The 23,588-nt window shown below is 38.7% G+C and overlaps 1 protein-coding gene across 5 annotated transcripts in view; it reads right to left on the bottom strand.

The window, feature by feature from the left end:
* LOC149185424 (coiled-coil protein (DUF572)) overlaps nt 1-23,588 on the bottom strand; it is a 100,267-nt gene that overhangs the window by 47,510 nt on the left and 29,169 nt on the right. Inside the window, exons 2-8 of one of the 5 annotated variants that reach the window (XR_016257382.1) lie at nt 9,395-9,544; nt 9,150-9,284; nt 8,698-8,763; nt 8,503-8,586; nt 8,287-8,394; nt 7,966-8,175; nt 6,515-7,664 (exon numbers count right to left, since the gene is read on the bottom strand). Coding sequence is in view for 3 of the 5 variants with exons in the window: in XM_089417943.1 (XP_089274069.1) it covers nt 8,287-8,394; nt 8,503-8,586; nt 8,698-8,763; nt 9,150-9,284; nt 9,395-9,544 (543 nt within the window). In the remaining 2 variants the exon portion in view is untranslated. Of the gene's footprint in view, nt 1-6,514; nt 7,665-7,965; nt 8,176-8,286; nt 8,395-8,502; nt 8,587-8,697; nt 8,764-9,149; nt 9,285-9,394; nt 9,545-23,588 lie in introns of those variants that run through there. The other 4 variants (XR_016257381.1, XM_089417943.1, XM_089417944.1 and 1 more) reach the window with 4 other exon arrangements.

Raw genomic sequence — 23,588 nt, 5'->3', positions numbered from 1 at the left:
TGCATCTATACTAAGCACTTGTTCAGTAATTTGGGATGTTTTTCATTGTTGATGTAGTAGCAACAGCGCAATGCAGGGGCAGTTGGCAGTGCCAGTGCCAAAAACAGCACGAATGCAGAAATTCAGAGGGAGTTGTAGTACGAATGCAGTGTTGTTAGTGTCAGCAACAGTACAATTGCAACAGCAACGCAGTAGTTGGTGGACAGCATGTCAGACATCAGTAGCGCAAAGGACAATGTTATGAAGTCAGGGAGGCACATTGCTAAAGCACATTCCTCGCTAAGAGGGAGTGTTGATTTCTGGTAGCATTGGATGTGCTCTAAGTCTCAAATTTTGCAGGGAGGCTGAGGCACGTGTATTCCAAAGAACCCAGAAAGCGTTTTGGAAAATTCCACCCGGAGACAATTTTATTATAATGGGACCCTAAGTCTAAACTTCGGAAATTAAAACAATTAATGGGTATTAATCTAAGTGTGGGTGTAACTTCTAGAAGAAAACGAGGATCAAGCAGAAATGATCTTAGCCATTGATTTGCTTCTAATTTGGGTTGTTGAATGTCAACAAGAAGATTATTAAGGAGGTTTGAGGGTCATTTGGAAAATACACACAAAGAGTTGATCAGTCATATCGAATCGATGAAGTTAGAGGCAGCGCAGTGATTTCCTAGTGATCACACAAAGAGGGGCAAAGGGAGTTTTGGCTAGAGGATCTTCTCCAGAGCCAAGAATACTCAACAGAGAGGCAGAGAGACACACAGAGGAGGCAACGCAGAAGGCAGAGAGGGTGATGCAGAGCCAGGAAGGGCTCACACAGGCCCCACACAGAGCAGAGCAAAGCTTTCACGTAGAAGTCCGAATTTGCTGAGGAGGTTGGCGTTTCTGAGCCAGGAGCGCTAGAATAATCTCTAGAAGGCAAATCGAATCACAACAGAGGTGACGCAGTGCCTTAGAGTTTGACGCAGGCCCATGCAGGGGTAGCGCAAAAGTAGTCGGGGATTCATTGGTTCAGCTATCGAATCAGCCATGACTTGTAGTGTAGAGTGAGGTAATCTCACCGATTTCTTCTGTTGAGTGATTCTTTGTACTGGATTGCCAGCAAGGCATCTAGAGATTGTATTCAGACATAACTTCTACTTAATAATAAAAACCCTCAAATATGATGCACCGATTTCCTCGCATTGGCTTTTTCCGGGGACATTTGTCCAAAAACAACTGTGTCATTTGTGTTGTATCTTTCTCTATTGTTCAGTTTCTTGTTTCGGCATATTATTTAAATGGTGTAGGCTGCAATGTATGTATTTTGATGTTTGTTGTAGGAAACTGCAAATAACTGGTTCATGTAAATCTAACAAGTAATAGAATATCATCAATTGTTGTAGTAGGGATTCCCAGGTTTAAGCAATTTTCACAATAAATCGAAAAAATACTTCTCTTTAATAAGAGGTGATCATTTCCTTCTTGAACCAACCTTCAAGAGTCAACATTGTTTCCTTCATTATATTTCAACCAATTTCATCAACAATCACGTTTAATTTGTTGATTTGGGGTAGCATCCGGTGTGCTCTAGCCATGAAAATTGGTGGAGAGGCTAAAGCACATGAGATCTCCAAGACCCAGAAATGGTTTGGGCAGATTCTACCTAGTCAAGGAGATATTAAAATAATTAATATTTTTAATGGAGTTCTTAAGTCTAAACTTAAGAAAATTAAAATATTAATGGGTATTAATATAAAACTAGGTTAGAAGGTTCTAAATGACATGGATCAAGCCAAACCTAATCTTAGTCGTTGATTAGAGATGTAATCTCGATCATTGAAGGGCCAACACGAAAAGTATAAGAGGAGGCTTGACAGTTAGTTGGAGAACACACCAGAGTGATCAGTCACTCGATTTTCTAGAGCAGGGTTTGCTAAGAGAAATCGAATCAATGATCAGTTGCAGCAAGGGGCAATGAGTACGAGGCAAAGAGGCAGAGATAGTGTTGAGAGACCAGCGCAAAAGCAGAGCGAGGCAGACGTTGAGCCAGAGACAGGCAGACGTTGAGCCAGAGGGAGCCACTTAGAGCCAGAAGGGACTGCGTAGAGGCCAAAAGGGCCTGCATGATTCACACAGAGGTTGCAGGAGTGACGTAGAGGGTCGTAGAGGTTGCCCAGAGCCTCATAGGGCTGACGCTGAGCTTTAGATCGTGTTGGAGAGGGTTTAGTGGGGCAGACTTTCCGAATATCTGCTTCCGAATAGAGAGGTATTAGTGCCAGATTATCTTCTCTGTCGGGTGAGCCGGTTTGGCACCCAGTTGTACTTAGAAAGACTGCATAATAAAATAACCCTCAGAAATGTTGCACTGGTTTTCCCAAGTTGGGTTTTTCCAAGGACGAGTTGTCCAAAAATAACGGTGTCACTTGCGTGTTTGTTTATTTCTTCCTATGGTTGATTTGTAGATGGTTGAGACTGTATTGTGTTTATTTCAGTATTTATATGGTTAAATAACTTGTTTGTAATTAATAAGTAGGTGAAATAAACCAGAGAACACAGATAAAATTTCTAATGGGTTAGACTTAGAAATTTCAACATAATTGAGACTATCCCATCTATGGCCACATCAAATTTGTCAAAAGTGTTGGAACATCTTCACACTGATCATGCTAGGGTTTCTATGTTGCATATCTCAAATCTTTGTCATAATCCAGGATTTCTTCCAAACCCTAACCTCATAATGTCCATCAAACCTTAATATCCAAATTGCCTAGGTTTTCCTTCAAACCCTAGCCTTCTTTTAGGTCTCCTCCATATTCTCTTGCTTCCATCAATGGTGTCTTCATAGGAGAGATCTTCAATGACCTTTCTTCAACCCAACTCTGATACCATGTTAAATTTTCTTATGGCTAGATTGTTGTTTGCTTTGATAATTACATTTCATTATTCAAATATTAAATTCACCCCACAGCATCATAATATTATCCAAATTTACAACATTATTCAGCAACGTATGCAACTATATAGAAAGAACAATATCATCATCAATGCAGCGGAACATAAAGGAACAATAAAAGAAAAGCATTCGCACATAGAAACACTAGGATTGGTCGGAGACTAGGACAAAACCCACCACGGGGAAAACCCTTTCAAATTCTTCTTATTAGATTGTCATTGAATGATTCAGCAAAAAAGAGTACAATGATCCATATCTTCAACCATAATCTTATCCAACAAAATCAACTAAATAGCACCCATGAGATGAACCCAACAATGTTAATAATCAAAACCCTGATTCATAAGCATGCGATCAACTGTCACTGTCTGTGCTCAGTTGTCAAACTCTGTGGTCAAATGAAGAAATCTTCAGTCAACTGTAAAAGTCAAACCCTAGCTTCCAACTGCATGCAGAGAGTGACATGTGTGCAGATGAAACCCTCCAATTGCACGCATGAGCTTGCATGCCTGCAATTGTGACCGAAATTTGCCCGAAGCATGCCTGTCGCTGGAAACCAAAACCCTAAACACACATACGAGCTTTGGACCCTACAATTTCAGACCTGTACGAACCAATCTTCATGACCCAGTCTCGCACTTGTGTAAGCCAAACCCAAAGAAAGAAGAATGATCATGATGATGATGTCCAAATGAGGGTCACTTGACTTCTATTTATCAATGTTGTGAAAATCGCGATCGGGATTAAATTGGCGAGGGGAAAATTCGGAGAAAAAACATAAAAATCGGGAAAAAATGGGTAGAAATCGGGAAAAAATCGTAAAATACAAAAATATCATTTTTTCAATTTTTTGAATATCTAAAGCATCTACAACATAAAATAAATACATTGACACATAAATATGATAAAAGAACTAATATATAAGATGTGTAATATCATTTTTAGTGCTACATCACACATAACAGTGAATCATGTCCTGAATAGTAAGTCCTGACTCCAGAGTCCCAACTCAGTGTCAAAATATCAACAAAAAATATAATAATGTATCTCATATCATGAGTCATAATGTCATATACAATGAAATGAACCAAATAACTACTACTATTGATTTCCTTTGCCCCTCTTGCAAGAAAATGCACTAGCTTTCCCTTTCCCTCTAGATGTAGATGTTGGTGGAGTTGGCAGTGGACTCTGTTGTGTTCTAGAAGCTGAGAACTAGGAGCTACAAGAGGCAAACCACGTCCTCTATTGGTGGTAGGGGTAGCCTGGGTAGGTTGTGTCTCCTAAGGATCTACATGTTTGGTTGAGGGTTCAAATGGCAAGCTTTCGCAGATGGGGTACCCTGGCACCATAGTGAGTCTACCATGCATCTACAACAAAATTACAAATAAGATAAACATAAGAAAAAGAAAATGAAATTTGAAAATTGAAGAAAAGTATGAAGTTATGAACTTGAAGAGAATGAAATTTGAAACAAACTAAAAAATACCTGGCATTTTAGTCTTCCTATCAACCATAGCCATCTCAAAGCTAAATGTGCCACCTGCCATCCTGTATATCTCCATTTCTTTGGAGATTTTTGCACGTTCTGCTGGAGATCGCATCATCCTCTGAACACAGGTTAAGAATCCATTCATGATCTCAGCATCAAATAAGAACCCACATGGGTAAGAAAATGTGGGGTTCAGGTAGATCCCTACAGCATGAATGGGACGATGGAGTATGTTGTTCCATCGTTCATCAATCACTTTCCATAGGAGGAGTTGTTTCTGAAACCCCTCATCTCCCTTATCATCATAGTCCCAAATGGATTCTTTGGCCCTGTCCATGGCCTCATACAAATAGCCCATTGCCGGCTTTCCACCATCAACTAATCGAAGAACCTTTATCAAAGGTTCAGTAACGCTACACACCTCCTGCACTCCCGCCCAGAAGTTTTCCTGGTACGAAACTAATCTGCATATGGCCTCTCCCCTGCTTTGTGGCTAAATGTCAAAGCACGCCACTCATCTGAAAGAAACACTCTTCACATCCCACATAGAATTCAAAAGGGATTGAAAAAATATGAAACTGGTGGCAAACCGTGTAATGGCAGGGTGCACCAACTTCTTGTTGTTAGTAAATTTTCTCATCAAACTAAGCACAAATGCATGATTATATATAAATTTTGTAATGTTTTTTTATAAGTCAACAATATCTTTGACAAAGGAAATTTTTCGTATGTCCTCCAACATCAAATCAATACAATGTACAGCACAAGGTGTCCGAAATAAAGTAGGATGCCTCTCCATAAGCATCTTTCCAGCAGCAACATAATTTGCAGCATTGTCCATTGTGACTTGGACAACACGTTCTGCACCCACCTCCAAAATAAACACATCCAACAAATCACATAATAATTTTGCATCTTTGATACGTGAAGATACATCAATAGATTTCATAAACATTGTTCGCTTGGAACAATTAACCAAAAAATTTATAAGGATTCTCCCCTTTTGGTCGGTCCAACCATCTGACATCACAATGCATCCGGTTTGTGCCCATGATGCCCTAAACTCCTCCAATCTTTTGGTGCAGTCAACCTTTTCATCTTGAAGAATGCAGCCTCTAAAGTCATCATAAGAAGGAATTTTGTACCATGGGCCAACAATTGCAATAGCATCAATGGCAGGTTGGAAAAATGAATTATTTCTTGCAATGCTAAAAGGAATATCACTCCAAAGGAGAAACCTGCCCAACAACTTGTCAGCTTGTTCTTTCTCCTTTCTTTTAAGCATTGAAGTGATAGATGGTTGTGAATCAGTCGTGGTTCTAGGAACAAAAAATGATGAAGTAGTTACAGGGTTGGTTGTAGACATTGATGCTGAAGTAGAACTAGTGCCACTTCCATATTCACATCCTAACACACTCCCTGCTAGTTGCTTCTTCAGATCTGCTTTGGTCACTTTGTCTTGCTCTAATTCTTCCAATGATCTCATGGCTCTTCGAATGATTTCCGCATTTGTATCGGTGCAAGGCTCTGCCGCCCTACATCACGTCCAGGGATTTGTGCAAAATGATACTTCAATCTATAAACCCCTCCCCTGACATATGCTGCCCACACAACTTGCAAGACAAGTTTATTCTAGCAAACCCTCCATCAGGTTCACCAAATTCTCACAGAAGGTCCAATTTCTTTAACATTTTTGTAACTTTGTTGAACTCTTGAGTTTTAATGTAAAATGAAGTTTGAAGTTGAACCTATGGCACAATAAGAATTGCAAGTTAAAAAAATTAAAAAAAAATACATACATGACACAACACATTGAATTTTTTACAAAAAAAAAAGAACTCAACTCAATCTAACAATAATAGAAAAATGCACATTCAAACCCAATAAAAAATTATGCAAAAAAATAGAGCACAAGAAAAAATTAAACTAATAAATCTAACAATCAAGTTTTTGCATTTTTGACCAAAATGAACCCTCTCCATTCTATGCAACAAAAATGAAAAAAAAAACCATCAAATCCACTCAAAAATCATTGGTAATCAATAGGTTATAGAAACCCAAGCAAAAACAAATGGCCAAATTTAGTGCCCATACCTGGAAACCACGGTTTGCCGAAGAAATTTGGTCCAAACATGAAATTCTCTTGCTTGGGATGCTAAAATCTCATGTTTTTCTCCTCCTCTGCCTTAGTAGATGCCTTCCTCTTCTCTTCAACGCTCAAACAAGTCCGCTGTCCTGAAGGGTTGCAATTTTTTCTGTTTGAATCGCGATTTTTTGGAGAAAATCGCTTTTTCGATAAATTATATATATATATATATATATATATATATATAAACTTTGTAAAAATCGGGCGATAATATCGGCTGAGTCAAAAAATCGTCATTTTCGCAACACTGGTATTTATAGCCATCCATGGTTGTCCAATTTTTCTTTTGGGCCGACCTGTCCTTTTGTGCACATGTGAACTTTTCTTCAAAAATACACTTTCCCTTGTCCAAATTGAGTGCTTCAATAATCAAAATTGGTCCTCTAAAAAAGAGGAATCTAGTCCCATGATTGGAATTTGTCACCGAGCTGCCAAATTAACACAGAGGATGAGTTTATACAGTAAGATAGGGGTTTTGCTTTATTTTTTATTATTGTAGTGTTTATGTTTTTTCAGGCCTTGCTGGCCGTTTATGTATCCCAACAGTGCTCATGCAGCACTGAAACAGCACCAAGAATGCATCTGTTTATTTTCTTTCTGTACGGCACGTGTCTAGGAATAGGCAGAAGTCCCTGGCCAGTTGAGGAGTGCGTCAAATGCTTGCCAATAGGTCAGGCACCATGCACACTCCCAGCTGCATGGAATGGAATGGAAACACCCTCAATTAGCAGCTCTGCTCTAACCCTGACACTTCCAAAACATTCCAGCCATTCCTAGAACTGCTCCCACCCAAAAATGAAATAGAACCAAGAAATGGCTGATGTAGCAATGAAACGGGAACACACCTCTTTGGTGCTTTTCTGTAGGGAAAATGGCGGGGAATATGCAAAAGTTTCTGGCCAGTTGAGGAATGTCTAGTTGCTTGTCAATAGGCCAGGTACCATGTACACTCCCAGCCGCATGGAATGGAATGAGAACACCCTCAATTAGCAGCTCTGCTCTGACCCTGGAGCTCCCACATGTTACAGCCATTTCTAGAGTCGCTCCAGCTCCCAAGTTCCAAAGAATGGGGAAACATTGGAAACTAGTTCACAAACCCTGGGAATAGTTCCAGTGCAACAATGGAAATCAACATCTATAATAGAACATTTATGGAATCTTCAAGATAAACCTCGTTAATTTTTCATTTAAGACAGCATGATGTACCATTAGGAATGATTTGTGAAGAGAGAATCCAAATATAGATTTGAGTTAATGTTATTAACTAAAAAAAATTAAAATAATATTAAGAAGGTCGGCTTCAGTAAATTTTTCTATTTAAGATTTAAGTTACCTCTAGTGTTGTTATTCTTATTAATTCCTAATTTAATACAGTCAATGGGGTGGAATTATAAGTCACCTTGAGATCCACATGCTTTGTGCCATGCCGGAATCCAATTCTTGTTGATATTCCTTCATAGAAAGTGTTGGAAATTATTAATATCCAAAAATTAGTAAAGCTAACTGGTTGATGTTACAGGATTTGTCCATTTCGAAAGTCAAAAATAGATTTCACAGCACTTAACTTGCCATGGGTTTGTAGTACTGTTGGTTGAATAGAATCAGACAACTGTTAACAACCAAAACATTTTAGAAGCTTGAAATAATAGGTTTCACATTATCCTAGTGCCTGAATATTTTAACATTATTTTCAAGGCAATGTGGAAAAATTGTGTCTTACCTTCAATCTGTGGTCATTCTTTTCTCTGGACTCGAACCTTTGTTGGGATGCACTTTCGTAATCATCCTCATCATCCTCTAATCGTCGTACTAAGTTATCAGAATCCTGCTACACTACATGTCAGTTGAAGGTAAATTAAGTGAATATTGTAAATTCAAAGACTGCAATAATAAGGGACAAAATCCCAACAAAAGCATAGACTATCATCTAGCTTACAGAATCCATGCAATTGTTCCAGATAACAACCTGGAGAAATACAGACTTGATGAGTGCCTCGTCTTCTTCTTCCAATTCCTTTTCCTGCCATATGATAGCAATCAAATATCAGCAGAAGAAGGAATACTTCCAATTTCTCACCCTAAAATGTCTTCAGTACAAGTGTTGGTTCAATGGTAAATAAAAATTGTGTACCTTTACTTCTGTTGTACGTCGAAGAGCCTCCAGCATTTCATCTGTGCTAACAGTTGCTTGCCTTGCCTGAAACAAGTTTGGCAAAACTTTCAATCTCCAGACAAGACAGATAATTCATCTACACATGACAGCATACCTGAGTTAAAGTAACGAAGAAATAGGAAAAAGGTCACAAATTAGAAAAGCAAAGTAATATATCATTGATAAATCTTCTGTTGCCATGATCCTAATAATTCTTAACGTTTATTTTCAGACATAAAATCTGCAGTTATTTGACATAATATTTCAGAAACAAAATCTGCTCATTAATACTACATCATTGAAACTTGAAAGTTAGGAACCCAGAGCAAGGCAACAATAACAGTCACCACCAATTTAGGGAAAGGTTGCATGTCAAAGAGTTGTATTAGTACACGAACACATCAATCCAGTCAGATCCAGGTAAATCTTACCCTCATAGATTTCATCTCATCCAGGGCAGCAAGTATATCCATTTCTCTCTTGGAATCTATTGTACGATTTTCTAATGACCTCATTGCATCACCCATCTCCTCAGCTTCTTTCTTCTTCTTTTCCTTATCTGCTTCCTGCAATATATAAGTTTTAATACCTTATACTTCATCTCAATAGGATTCCATGAAAACATGATCTCAAGCAAACAAGAATAATTAAATTAATTTAGATGTGTCTTGATTACCTCATCCTCAGCACGCCAAGGTTCAAAATTACGAGATGCACCAGACTCGACCACATAATCGGAGTTCTGAGGATCTGTCTTTATAGTCAACTCTGCTGAACATTTGGTACATTTGAAGTAGAATCTGAATATTTGTATACCTAAATATGTCTGCAACATTTACACAAAAAATGAGTATGTACGGGAAGAAGAACCAAAAAAAAAAAAAAAAAATTAGGAAAAGGTATCTGCTTCCCAAAATACATACAGAAGAGAGTAATTGAGACCATATCCAAAATACCACAGCAAATTCAAAATAAGTAAAATCAATAATTAACAGAACTATTCAAAAAATCCTACTGGTTTGTGGCAAATGAACTATCAAGTAAATCTAAGTAGCTTTTATATTTAAAAGAACTGGAATTTTATTTGTCAGAACCTTATTTTTATTAGGGTTGAGTCTCACCGGTAGTTCAATAATCAGAGTTAAGATTGCATTCTGTCCGTGGACGATACATCAACAGTAAATATAAGCATCACGCATGAGGGAAAATTTAAACCTTAGTTACAAGGTGTGAAAATATTTCTAGATATTATATGTATATTCACATCATCTCCTAACAATGGAAAGAATCAAAAATACTTTAAGTTTGTCGTACAATTGACCACCTGTTTTTAAGGAATTAAAAAAAAAAAACAAAGAATAGATAAGATAATTTTGTTAATGTCCAACAAAAGCACAGAAGTAGGTCAAAAGTGTTGAAGGAAATGTAACTAAGTTCGGTCTTCATAAATGTACTTTTGATATTTGTACTTATTCAAGAAAAGAAATATTATTTTTATAATATATGTCAATGAGTTTCTTGCTCATTGAAGTAGGTCTACCACATGTCAAAGTGCTATAGGTGAGTCAAATAGTCAAAAGGAAATGTTGAAGGCCTTCAGGGCATGTTACATCATGTATAAATATATGTTAAAGTCAACAGGAGAACCTCCAAGCAAAGTCAAATCTACTCCCATGCAATGGAACATCAAGAAGCTCCTTCAAGCATGCTACACCAACATGGAAACTATCCGATGTCTGCTCAACAAATCTGCCTCCAAAACAGCCCTCAAAGTCAGCCTGCAAACAAGGTGACTAGTCAGCCTTCTAGTTGGCCAAAATGGAGGGACAGTCCTCTATTTATAGAGGCTGTCCACTCCAATACAGTGCATCCATTGAGCTCTGAAATCCGCAAGGGAAAAGAGGAGAAAAGGAACAAAGAAAGCCAAAGAAAAAGGTTCTACTGGGGCAGCGAAGTAAGGAGGAAGAACAGCGAAGTTTGAATGACTGTTTTCTAGGTTAAACACAGCCACACGTGCGAGAAAAGGAGGCCTTTCTGTGGTCATATCAGCAGCAGTATAACAGCACCATATTTCTCATTGTTTGGGCTTGCAACTTAGACCTATAGGGCCTCTCATAGAAGCAAAGAAAGGACTCTCACATGCGAAGGAGAAAGGAACCAAATACACCACGAATCCTCCCACACGTGCAAGAATTTAGGGCTGCAGTGCTGCCACTTCAGGTCTGCAATCCTACATGAAGAAGAAGCTCAATTGGTGAAGAGAAGAAGAGCATAATCCTATGTGAGTAGGTGCACTTAGGATCAAGAAGAAACATCTCTTCTAGAACTAGTATAAGAGAGCCTATCACCAAGGAGTAGGAGAACAAAGTGCCGAAAGAAGGAGGACGAAGTGCTAGGAAACGAAGTGCCGGGGTATAAGGTGCAGAAAAGAGGGAAGACTTGACTTGTGCTTGGAGGATCCTCTTGTCAGGGGTCTAGGGTTTGGCATTGATCAATAGAAGCTTCAATAAGAGAAATTCACTAAAGAGTTTTCCTCTCAAGAGAAGAGAGGTTTTGGCCCTGGTAGAGAGCCAATATCTTGTGTTCCTGTTTTTATGTTTTGGTAGTAGTTTGATGAAGTACACACATATGCACTAATAAGAAAATGAAGAAGAATAAGCTCACAAGGAAAAGTAAAAATACTCCACAAATTGTTATCAAGTAACCAAAGAATCACACTACACTACTTTGCCCTAAATTCTTCAACATGGTATCAGAGCTAAGGTGACACATCAAGGAAGGGGCAACTCAAGAACACTCATGAAGGAGAAGCATCTACAAAGTCTAAGCATCAAGCCTAGAAGTCTCAATCACTTCAAAGACAAGAAGGGTCTACAATCCATCATGCATCAAGGAGGTCTACAAAGCTAGTAGAAGAGTCTTACATAAAGGCACCTACAAAGAAGAGCAGATTGAAGCCAAAACTACATCAAGCTATAAGTCTTCAAGCAAATCTCATCCTCAAGCAAGTCCACTTGGAGAAGGCAACTTGAAGAACATCAAAATCCAAGAAAGGCAAGCCATCAAGTCTTCAAGGAGGAAGCAAGTTCATTACATCTCAAAATCTATCAAGTAAGTACATGTCCCCTTCTGAATATGCATCAATGTCTTTTTGCAAGGAAAGCAATAAATTGGAAGGTACCAATAACTTTCTTGCATGGAAGAAGATGATTGATCTACTTCTCAAGGAGAATGAACTCCTAGAACATGTCAAAGGGAATATCACAATCCCTGCTAAGGAACAAACTCAAGGCTTAGCCAAGTACAATAAGGATGAGACGAGCTCAAAGGATTATGATAGAATCAATCAAAGACTCTATCATTCCCTATGTCTCCAAGTTTGAGACATCAAAAGAAATTTATGATAAGCTAGTAGAGCTATTCTCGATATCCACAACCAGAGAAGTAATATCTCTAAGGAATGAATTATACAAGATGAAGATAACAAAGGAAGGAATAGCTCCCCACTTCATTAAAATCTTTGAAATGAGAGATCAACTTCAAGAGCTTGGGGAAGCCATGTCTGATAGAGAGATGACAACTGTAGTACTCAATGCTCTACCTGAGGTGTGGGGAAACTTCACATCAAGTATATATGCCAAGAAGGAAGCAACCACTCTTAGGGAAATGTGGTCTCTATGCAAGACAAAGGAAACCAAACTCAAGGCAAAAGAAGATGTGGGATCAAAGGAGCAAGCATTTGCTACCATGGCCAAGAGAAAGGGTAAATTTGGCAAGTTTGGTCCATGAAGAACAAACAATAAAGACATGTCCAAAATCCAATGTTTTGGATGCCAAGAATATGGACACTACAAAAGGAATTGTCCTAAGCTTAAGAAGGACAACAACAACAAAAGGAAGAGGGAAGAAGCTCGCATAACTCAATAAGTGAAAGAAGAATGAAAGAAGCAAAAGAAGGAAGATCCTCCAAATCTCTACTATGACTAGGTCAAACTCTTTACTTCTAGACTTCTTTCAAAGTTTTGAATAGTATGGGAGCATGTAGGAATAGAATAATATTGCATGGCTACAACCATCCTCTAGAATCTAGAAGCGTGATGTACATAGAATTCTAGATACTCATGAAGATGTAGCATTTATAATAAAAATAAAAATGCATGGGTAGAAATATCTTCTAGAATATAGGAGCATGGCAGATATAGCTCAAGATATTCATGTAAAAGGAGCATACCTAGTATAGGACCTCATCCACGATGAAAGGCAAATTGATCATGATTAAGAATCTTAGAAGACCTCTATCATCAAAAAGAAAAGAAGCATTTGCAAGGCAAGGATCTTTAAGATCCTATGATGGAATCTTCAAAAGAAGGTTCATGGACCAAAGCAAATGTCTCATTGGGAATCCCATTCATGGGATTCAAGAAAAGGATGATATGCAGGCAAGCTAGGATGAAGCAAGAACAGCCACACCAAGGAAAACCAAATGAAGCTAAGATGATCAAAGAAGAATCAAGATGATGTATGTATGCATCAAAGTTTAGTCATGTTATCATTTGTATATTATTGAGTCATGGGTATAGTTCTATAACATGATCAAGTATGAAAGAATCTCTTTCACCATAGACATGCTCGAAGGCATGCACTACATTGCAATGAAGGTCAAGCAAAAGAATATGCTCACATAAGGAGCATAAGATTGCTAACTAAGAAGTAAGAAGAAATGTTGACAAGTCCAGAAAGCAAGCAATGAAGGAATGCTCTCACAAGAAGCATTAGATGGTTGACCTATCTATCTGAGAAGAAGCAAATGAAGAAAGAGATTAAGCATGTGAAGAACACCATGATCACTGAGAATCACTATCTGACAAGATACTTTGAAGATATCTCCCGAGAGAAGGCAGGACAACTCTGAAAAAGGAAGGAAGGACCCTTGACACCTATGAAGGCCTTGGAGATATGAAAATCGTTGATTCCGTGATGAAGAAGTCATTCAACAAAAGAAAAAGCAATGTTGAAGCAATATCGAGATGAAGTCATGATGTGCTACTAGGTTGAACCGTTGAAGCCTGTAAACAAGCAAGTACAACGAAGCATCCATGAGAAGAGTATTCTGAAGCATGGACAAGATGACAGAGTAGCCACATGACAAGAAAACCTAATGTATGACACGAAAGCCACTTTCCACGAAGGACGCAATGACATGAAAAGCCAGGAAGGAATGTGATCGATGGATGGTGCCCTACCTAGAAGAAGTTCAAACAAACACTTCATGACATCAAAGAAAGGAAGGAGAACAAGCAGCTAAAGGACCCACGAAGAAGAAGTTGTTGATGAATGAAAGAGTCCCTAGATAAGAGGGAGATCTGACACGTCCTTGATCAAGAGGGAGTTTTGAATCACCCCTGATTACAAAGGAGTGACATTTGTGTTTTTCCATCTCATGGGTCATGCACTAGACCAGGACTAACATTCGTAAGTCTAGATGAAGGCCATGAATGGAAATGTAGACACAAGATAGACACTACATTCTTGTCTTCACTTGGGAAGAAAGAATGGGAGGATTAGGTAATCATCTAGCATCTGATACTCTTTGAGGATGAGTAGGGCATCCAAGACAAGAGTAGGCAAGACAACTGATATTCTTTGAGGGTTGGGAACCTAAGATAATAATAGTCCTAGAAGGTCATACTCAGAGAACACCCAGGTGGGTATGCACCTCAATGATGAAGGTGTTTATAAATCATTGGTCTTGCCAGCATTGTAGTTCATGGTCTCGTAGAGAGATGGAGTTGTTAGTCAAGGCCTTGCACTATGACAATGCTGATGAATATGATGCTATAACAGATGGATTACAAATCCGGTTTCTCTTATGTGAATTCTTCAAGATTGATAATAGCCAAACACCTTGTAATATTGTATGAATACCTCCCTAGTTAAGAGGGAGTGTTGAAGGAAATGTAACTAGGTTCGATCTTCATAAATGTACTTTTGATATTTGTACTTATTCAAGAAAATAAATATTATTTTTATGATATATGTCAATGAGTTTCTTGCTCATTAAAGTAGGTCTAGCACATGTCAAAGTGCTATAGGCGAGTCAAATAGTCAAAAGGAAATGTTGAAGGCCTTAAGGGCTTGTTACATCATGTATAAATATATATTAAAGCCAAAGGGAGAACCTCCAAGAAAATTCAAGTCTACTCCTATGCAATGGCACCATCAAAAAGCTCCTTCAAGCATGCTATACCACCATGGAAACTATCCAAAGTCTGCTCAACAAATCAGCCTCCAAAACAGCCCTCAAAATCGGCCTACAAACAAGGTGACTAGTCGGCCTAAATGGAGGGACAGTCCTCTATTTATAGAGGTTGTCCACTCTAATACAATATATCCATTGAGCTTTGAAATCCACAAGGGAAAAGAGGAGAAAAGGAACAAAGGAAGCCGAAGAAAAAGGGTTTACTAGGGCAGCGAAGTAAGGAGGAAGAACAACGAAGCTTGAAGGACTGTTTTCTAGGTTAAACGTAGTCACACGTGTGAGAAAAGGACGGCTTTCTATGGTCATATCAGCAATAGTATAACAGCACCATATTTCTCATTGTTTGGGCTTGCAACTTAGACCTATAAGGCCTCTCATTGAAGCGAAGAAGGGACTCTCACATATGAAGGAGAAAGGAACCAAATACACCACGAATCCTCCCACACGTGCAAGAATTTAGGGTTGCAGGGTTGCCACTTCAGGTCTGCAATCCTACATGAAGAAGAAGCTCGGTTGGTGAAGAGAAGAAGAGCATAATCCTATGTGAGTCAGTGCACTTAAGATCAAGAAGAAACATCTCCTCTAGAACTAGTATAAGAGAGCCTATCACCAAGGAGTAGGAGAACGAAGTGCCAAAAGAAGGAGTACGAAGTGTTGGGAAACAAAGTGTCAGGGTATAAGGTGCAGAAAGGAGGGAAGACTTTACTTGTGCTAGGAGGATCCTCTTGTCAGGGGTCTAGGGTTTGGCATTGATCAATAGAAGCTTTAATAAGCGAAATTCACTAAAGGGTTTCCCTCTCAAGAGAAGACAGGGATTGGCCCTGGCAGAGAGCCAATATCTTGTGTTCTTGTTTTTATGTTTTGGTAGCAGTTTGATGAAGTACACACATATGCACTAATAAGAAGAAGAAGAAGAAGAAGCTAATAAGGAAAAGTAAAAATACACCACAACTTGTTATCAAGTAACCAAATAATCACACTACACTACTTTGCCCTAGATTCTTCAACAAAAGAGACTAAAAATAAGCACCAATGTCAATACAAAGTGGGAGTGCCAAGATATCCGCTAAAACAATGCTAAAAGCAAAAAGATAATAAAATCCATGATCTAAGAGTTGGCTAAAGACTAGCCCTAAATGTCTGCTAAAGAAAACTAAGAAAAGCTAAAAGAGAGAGTATATGATGAGTGTTGGTACAATAGAAGTGCTATATACTGAGAGACTCTGAGGTTCCTAGTATTGAGCAAAAGGCAGAACACAAAAGAAAGAGAGGGAGGCTATGAAGCCCTGTTGGATCTGTCCAAGGATCAGTGAGATGACCAAAAGGAATGTCACCATCAGAGTCTTCAACTACTGTGAAAGGGCCTGTTACTTATCCATATGCATGGGTAGCCCTAGGAGAAATGTTCCTCTTATGACGCAACTTGCCAGCCAGAAGCCCCTGCCATGATCCACAAATAGCTAGCCCCATGAGTCTCTTACCCATTCTTCAGTCAGTACATCTATTTATCTACATATCCATACAATGAAGGTGGGGTCACCTTTTGCGAGGTACATCAACCATTTTTGCATGCAAGTGCTTTCACTTAATGTTTAAGGCATTCTAGTATGGATCATGGGTATAAATTGGATTATAGACCGCTTTAGTCGTATGCATCTTCCCTTATTTCACCTTGGTGGTTATTATTTGTTCCTAGTCTAGTGTGACCTTCCTCAGGGTCTTTCTTTCATTATCTGGGAAGGGAACAAATATGTGGCTCTAAAGCTCTGATTATGGTAGTGTTCAATGTTATTCATACTTAACACTTGTTGTCATTCCCCTTATTCCATTGTTGCATCTTTTGATTTCTTGTTAGTCGCTTGCACTGGTTCCCTGTATACCTTGTCCTATAAGAAAAAGGGGTTGGATTGATGTAACTATAAGAAAAGATAAAGCATAAGCTAAATGTTAAAATGCAAATGAATGGCAAGGGGTGTAAAGCAATCAAAATCCAATAATAGCTTGAGCTATACCCCCTCTTATATAGCCAGTCATCCATGAGTGTTGTGAAAATTTCTAAATAGAAATCCAACTGCAGTGACTGATATTATTTCTTTTACTTATTAATTCTGAAATACGCTATTCACATTGTTTCTACGGCAAATATCGAAATAAATTCTATTGCATCCTTCACAATTAAAATACTGCAGAAAGTAAATGCAAGAAAAAAATAATAGCACAAGTATAATCACAATGACAGTTATTTTTGAATAATTGTCCCCGGAAAAACCCAATGCGGGAAAACCAGTGCAGCAAATGAGGGTTTCTTTATTAATCTTCAGCAAAAATCTCATGTACGAGATACAACCATCATAATAAAAAAGGAATCTTTGTGAGAAATTTACTAACAATTCTCTCACACTTCTCGGCGAGATTTTATTCGAGAGAGGACCTGTTGCCCCCTCTGCACCTCACTGTGTTAGCTTCTGCGTGGGGACTGCACAGTCCCAGAGTCAACCTCTGCGTTGTCCCTCTGCATCACAGCCTTTGTGCTGTTCCTTCTCTGCTCTATGACTTCTACTCCTACACTCCTGACTGACGTTGCTACCCTCTCTCTCTCCTCCTCACCTGCAACTCTCCCTCTGAATCGATTTCCTCTTGCCGAACTTCGACCAATGAGAAAATCGATCTTACTCAGGTCACTGAGTATCTGCCTGGTGTGTTTTCCAAATTCCCATCGAAGTCCTTATAATCCTCCAATTGAGAACCAACGGCCCAGATTAGATTCTAATCAATGGCTCAGATCATTTGGACTCGATCTTCGTCTTCTTCTAGAAGTTTCACCCATAGTTAGATTAATACCCTTTAATTATTTTAATTTCCTAAGTTTAGACTTAGGGACCCATTAAAAATAATTAATTATTTTAATAAAATTGTCTCTAGGTGGAATTTCCCAAAACGATTTCTAGATATTGTGGAATGTGTGTGTCCCAATGTTATCGGAAGTGAACCGGTCATCGAACCGAAAAACCTTGTCGACCGGGAACCAGTGGAAACCAGACTAGAACTGGAAAAAAACCAAAAAGAAAACCGATTTACCCAAAACACATAAAATATTCATATTTTAAAGAAAAAACAGATATATTCATGTACATCCATATGAATCCAAACCATTTATACACAAATATGCAAAAGTTCTCATTTATATAGCAAGTAATAGTGCATATAACCAAAATAGCACTTAGTGCAAAACATCGTTGAACCAAAAATGTTACAAACATCAAGAAGCAGGCTCTAAAAGGCCTTTATAGTCCAAAATAACATGCTAGATCATAGTATTATACTACATCCTACAATGCTACAAGCTACAACTATAGCAAATCAATGATCAAATCATCAATCATCATCTTCCTCCTCATCCTCTTCATCCTCATCTAAAGAATGAGTAGCATCCAAGTCTACAATGGGATTATGGCTTGATTCCCCTGGCCCTGACGCTGCTACTGGTACTTCTAATATTACTGCCTCTGCATCCTGTGGAGGTGGGTCCAAATCCAACCAAGAAAGGTCTTCATTGTCAAATGTTGTTAGTTGACTCTCCACAACCCTTTCTGATGTTGGATCAAAGTCACCCAAGACAATGTTGCTTGTTTCGGTTTTATTCAGCAATTGATTGCGCCTCAACCTAAGGTTGTACTGAACAAAAACCATGTCATACAACCGTTTTTGCTCCAAAAAGTTCCTCTTCTTAGTGTGTATACGCCCAAACACACTCCAATTTCGCTCATACCCTGAAGCACTACATGTCTGACTCAAAATTCTAATTGCAATTGATGGCATTCACTACCAAATTGTTGCCACCAATAGGCTGCAAAAAGAGTGGAAAGAAAAAAAGTATTAGCAAATGAATTTGAAAGTTGAAATCAAATGAGTAAATTATTAATATAAGAATTTGCAAATTTTAACAATTTTTACCTGGGGGACTCTGCTCTATTTCTTATAGCCATAGAAATTCCAAAGGTACCAAGACTCTCACTAAAATTCAAGAGCTTGTTATGAATTTGATCTTGAGTCTTGGAATTTGAGACCATGCGCTCAATGAATTTATACAATCCCCCTAAAACCTCCCCATCAACCTCAAAATTTGTAGTGTAATGGTACCTTCAAAATTCAAAAAACAAAAACATATTCATCAAGTCAACAAAACTAAAAGCTAAAAGCAAAAGTTAAAACTTATAACTTATAAGCAATGAGAATTGAAATCCAAAATTACATACCTTGGATTTAAGTAGTAGTCGACTGCATGTAAAGGTCTATGGAGTTGTTTGTTCCATCTTTCATCAATGATTCTCCATAAAGGAATGTATTTTTGTCTTTTATCCCCATATGCTGCCTTTATTTGTTCCTTGGCCTGATCCATGGCCTCATAAACAAAACCCATAGCAGATTTATCACTATCCACCATCCGCAAAACTTTGACAAGAGGCTCACTAAATAGCACAATCTCCTCTACCTTTGACCAAAATCTTTTGTCAAATACTTGGTCAACCATCTGTTTCCCTTTTGCCTTTTTGCTCCACTAAGATGAATTCCATTTATCACATGAAAACATTTCCTCAAGTTTGCTATTTGTTGAACAAGGGATTGCAACGAAAAGAAGTTGGTTGCAAAGTGTATAATGGCTGATCGAACAAGCTCTTTACCCCCTGTGTGCTTTCTCATAAGGTTCAAAACCCATGAGTGGTTGTAGATGTACCTGGTTATGGATTTTGCATCTTCCACACACTTCTTCACCCACTCAATTTTGTCAATATCCTCAAGCATGAGGTCCAAACAATGGGCTACACATGGAGACCACCAAATGGTGGGGTGTTTTTCCTCCAACATCTTTCCCGCTGCAACATAGTTAGAGGCATTATCTATGATAACTTGTACAACATTTTCAGCCCCTACTTCCATAACTACTTCATCCAAAAGATGAAATAGCAATTGTGCATCCTTCACTTGATCAGATGCATCAACAGATTTGAGAAACATAGTACCTTTTGGACAAGCAATTAAGAAATTTAATATGGTGCGAGATCTACCATCAGTCCATCCATCAGACATAATTGTGCATCTTGTTTTGGTCCATGATTGCTTGAACTCTGTAAAGTACTCTTCTATTCTTTGGACCTCATTTTGTAAAAGTGGCCCCCTGATATCATGAAAGCTAGGGCCTTTGAAGCCTGCTCCACATGAAGCTATAACATCAATCATGGGTTGATAATATGCAGAATTAGTAGCATTAAAAGGTATGTTTGCATCATACCACCATCTAGCAATGCATTCATATGCAACCTCCTCCTCTATTTTCTTCCATTTAGCATCAAGGGTTGGTTGAGAACCAGGGGTGGTGCGGGGTACAAAGAAGGAGTCAATCCCTTTACGGGTTGTTGTCCTCTTCAAGTTTAAACCACTTGAACTACCCTCTCCAACTTTAGAAGGGAAACTAGAGGATTCTTCAAAACTGGGCACATATGCTTCAAAATCAGGGTCACTATACATGGCATCATCCTTTTGACTTTTGGCTATATCTTTTTTAAGTCTTTTGTTTTTCCCCTTCTCTTCATTGTAGGATTCAATTAAACTTTGCATCTCTGCTTTGAGATCATCAGAAACATTTTCACAAGGTTTTACTTGCCCTCTCCAATGTGCTAGGTGTTCTTTGATTCTATGGATCCCCCCACCCTTAACTTTTTTCCCACAATAGTTGCAGACTTTTACCCCTTGTTCATTTAAATGATAGTGAAACCTGTTGGAGAAGATGTAACTAGGTTTGGTCTTTATATATGTAATTTTGATATTTTTATTTATTCAAGAAAAGAAAATTTATTTTGATATTATTTGTCAATAAGTTTCTTGCTCATTGAAAATAGGTCAAGCACATTTTGAAGTGCTTCTAGGGAGTCAAAGTCAAAATGTAATTATGAAAAGACCCTTTAAGGGCATGTTACATCACGTAAATCATCATACAAGGTCAAGGAAATAACTCCAAGCATGGTCAAATCCTCTCCTAGCACCAACGAAGTCTACAAGCAGCAAAAACGATGAATAATTGCGAAATATAATGCAACTGTCAAGTCGGCCTAATGGACAGTCATGTTAGCTTGAGAGAGGAGGGACAGACCTCCATTTGTAGAGGTTGTCCACTCCTCATTTGGACACACTTAGACTCTGGAATCCGCATACAAGAAAAGGATAAAAGAGACGAAGACAAGGGCAAAAGAAGTCCGTTAGGGCAGCAAAGATAGGAGGAAGGACAACGAAGGTACCAGTCTGCTTTCTAGGGCATCAACAGCCACACGTATGAAGAGATAAGGTATAGTTTGCAGTTAGAACAACGGTAAAGTGACAAAGGTATATACCTTATGGTTTGGGCTAGTAATTATGCCTAAAAGGGCCTCATACTCCAGCGTTGAAGGCATCCCCACAAACAAAGAAGAAAAGATTGTCTTTAGGGCATACACACAGTCACATGAGTGAAGGAGTAAGGGTTGCCTACGACTACAATAGCAATAAGGTGCAGGTCCTTATATCCCCCTATTTTTGGGTGAAATCTAGTCCTAGAAGGTCTCTCTCTCCAACGAAGAACAAAGGAAAAGAAGATGAGGAAAAGGACGATTGTTCCAAGGTTCTGTTCACATGTGCAGCAAGCAAACTTTACAAGTTCGACAACAGTCAAGGGCAACAACATGAGAAGTCTCACTTGAATGTACTTTAAGGTCTACAAGGTATCTCAAAGGAAGCAAAGAAGGTCCTCCTTATAGCGAAGTAAAGGAGCCCTAATATTCTAGGGTTTCCTAACCTAGGAGACAAAGCGCTGGAGCCTGGAAGACAAAGTGCCAGAAGAAGTGCCGAAAGATGTGCCGGAAGTGACAGTGCAGAAAGAGAAAGGATTTGACTCAGGTTTGAAGGAGATCTTAGTCAAGGGTCTAGGGTTTGGTAGTTGTTCAAATAAGAAGCTTCAATAAGAGAAATCTTACAAAGGGTTTCCCTCTCAAGAGTGGAGAGGGTTTGTCCCTGGCAGAGAGCCAAATTTTGTGTTCTTGTTATTTTGTTTTAGTAGCAGTTTGATGAAGCACACACATATGCACTAATAAGTAGAAGAAGAAGTATAAGCTACCTAAGAAAAAGTAAAAAGACTTCACAAATTGTTATCAAGTCTCAAAGAATCATCACAACACTACTTTGCCCTAAATTCTCTAATGTGGTTTCAAAACGAAAGTGACACATCAAGGGAAGGGCAACTCAAGAACACTCAAGCATCTACAAAGTTGAGGCATCAAGCCTAGAAGTCTCAACCACTTCAAGGACAAGAAGGGTCTACAAACCATCATTCATCAAGGAGGGCTACAAAGCTAGAAGGAGAGCCTTATATAAAAGAAGAAGCAGATCTACATCAAGCTACAAGTCCTCAAGCACAACTCATTACCAAGCAACTCCACTTGGAGAAGACAACTTGAAGGACATCAAGATCCAAGGAAGACAAGCCATCAAGCTTTCATGGAGAAACCAAATCCATCAAATCTCAAAATCTATCAAGTATATGTTCCCTTATGAATATACATCAATGTCTTTTTGCAAGGAAAACAATAAATTGGTAGGCACCAATAACTTTCTTGCATGGAAGAAGAGGACTAATCTACTTCTCAAGGAGAATGAGCTTCTAGAATATGTCAAGGGGAACATCATTGTCCCTGCTAAGGAATAGACTCAAGCCTTAGCCAAGTACAATAAGGATGAGGCAAGAGCTCAAAGGATTCTAATAGAATCAATCAAGGACTCTCTCATTCCCTATGTCTCCAAGTTTGAGACATCAAAAATGATAAGCTAGTAGAGCTATTCGCGGTATCCACCACCGGAGAAGTATTATCTCTAAGGAATGAATTATACAAGATGAAAATAACAAAGGAAGGAATAGCTCCCTACTTCATGAAAATCTCTGAGATGAGAGATCAACTTCAAGAGCTTGGGGAAGTCATGTCTGAGAAAGATCTGACAACTGTTGTATTCAATGCTCTACCTGAGGAGTGGGGAAACTTCACATCAAGCATTTATGCCAAGAAGGAAGCAACCACTCTCAGTGACATGTGGTCTCTATGTAGAATAGAGGAGACTAGACTTAAGGCAAAAGAAGATGTGGGATCAAAGGAGCAAGCATTTGCTACCATGGCCAAAAGAAAGGGTAAATTTGGCAAGTTTGGTCCACGAAGAACAAACAACAAAGAAATTAGGCAGGATTGTGCTGTTGTCCTTAGGAAGGCTAAGCCCCCTAAGAGCAACCTTAGCAGGGACGAATTTGAAGCCCTTAAATCCTTGAATCAGAACAATGATATTGTTGTTTTGAAGGCTGACAAGGGTGGGGTTGCTGTCATTCTTAACAAGGAAGACTACCGCAATAAAATGTTGGAGCATCTTCATAATAGTGGGAGCTATAAGAAGCTTCCCAAAAACCCGTTAAAGAAGATCTCCAGGAATGTGGCCCTTGCCATCAAATCCAGTAGCTCGGTGGGTCCCCTGCACAGTAAACTCATTGAGAGCAATCCTATCATGCCTAGAATCTATGGTCTCCCTAAAATTCATAAGGAAG

This window comes from Pinus tabuliformis, chromosome 3_2 (genome assembly GCF_031772625.1).
Source record: "Pinus tabuliformis cultivar Carrire ecotype Pingquan chromosome 3_2, CPIR1, whole genome shotgun sequence".
NCBI classification, from domain to species: Eukaryota; Viridiplantae; Streptophyta; class Pinopsida; order Pinales; family Pinaceae; genus Pinus; species Pinus tabuliformis.
This window is presented reverse-complemented; position numbering and strand designations above follow the sequence as displayed.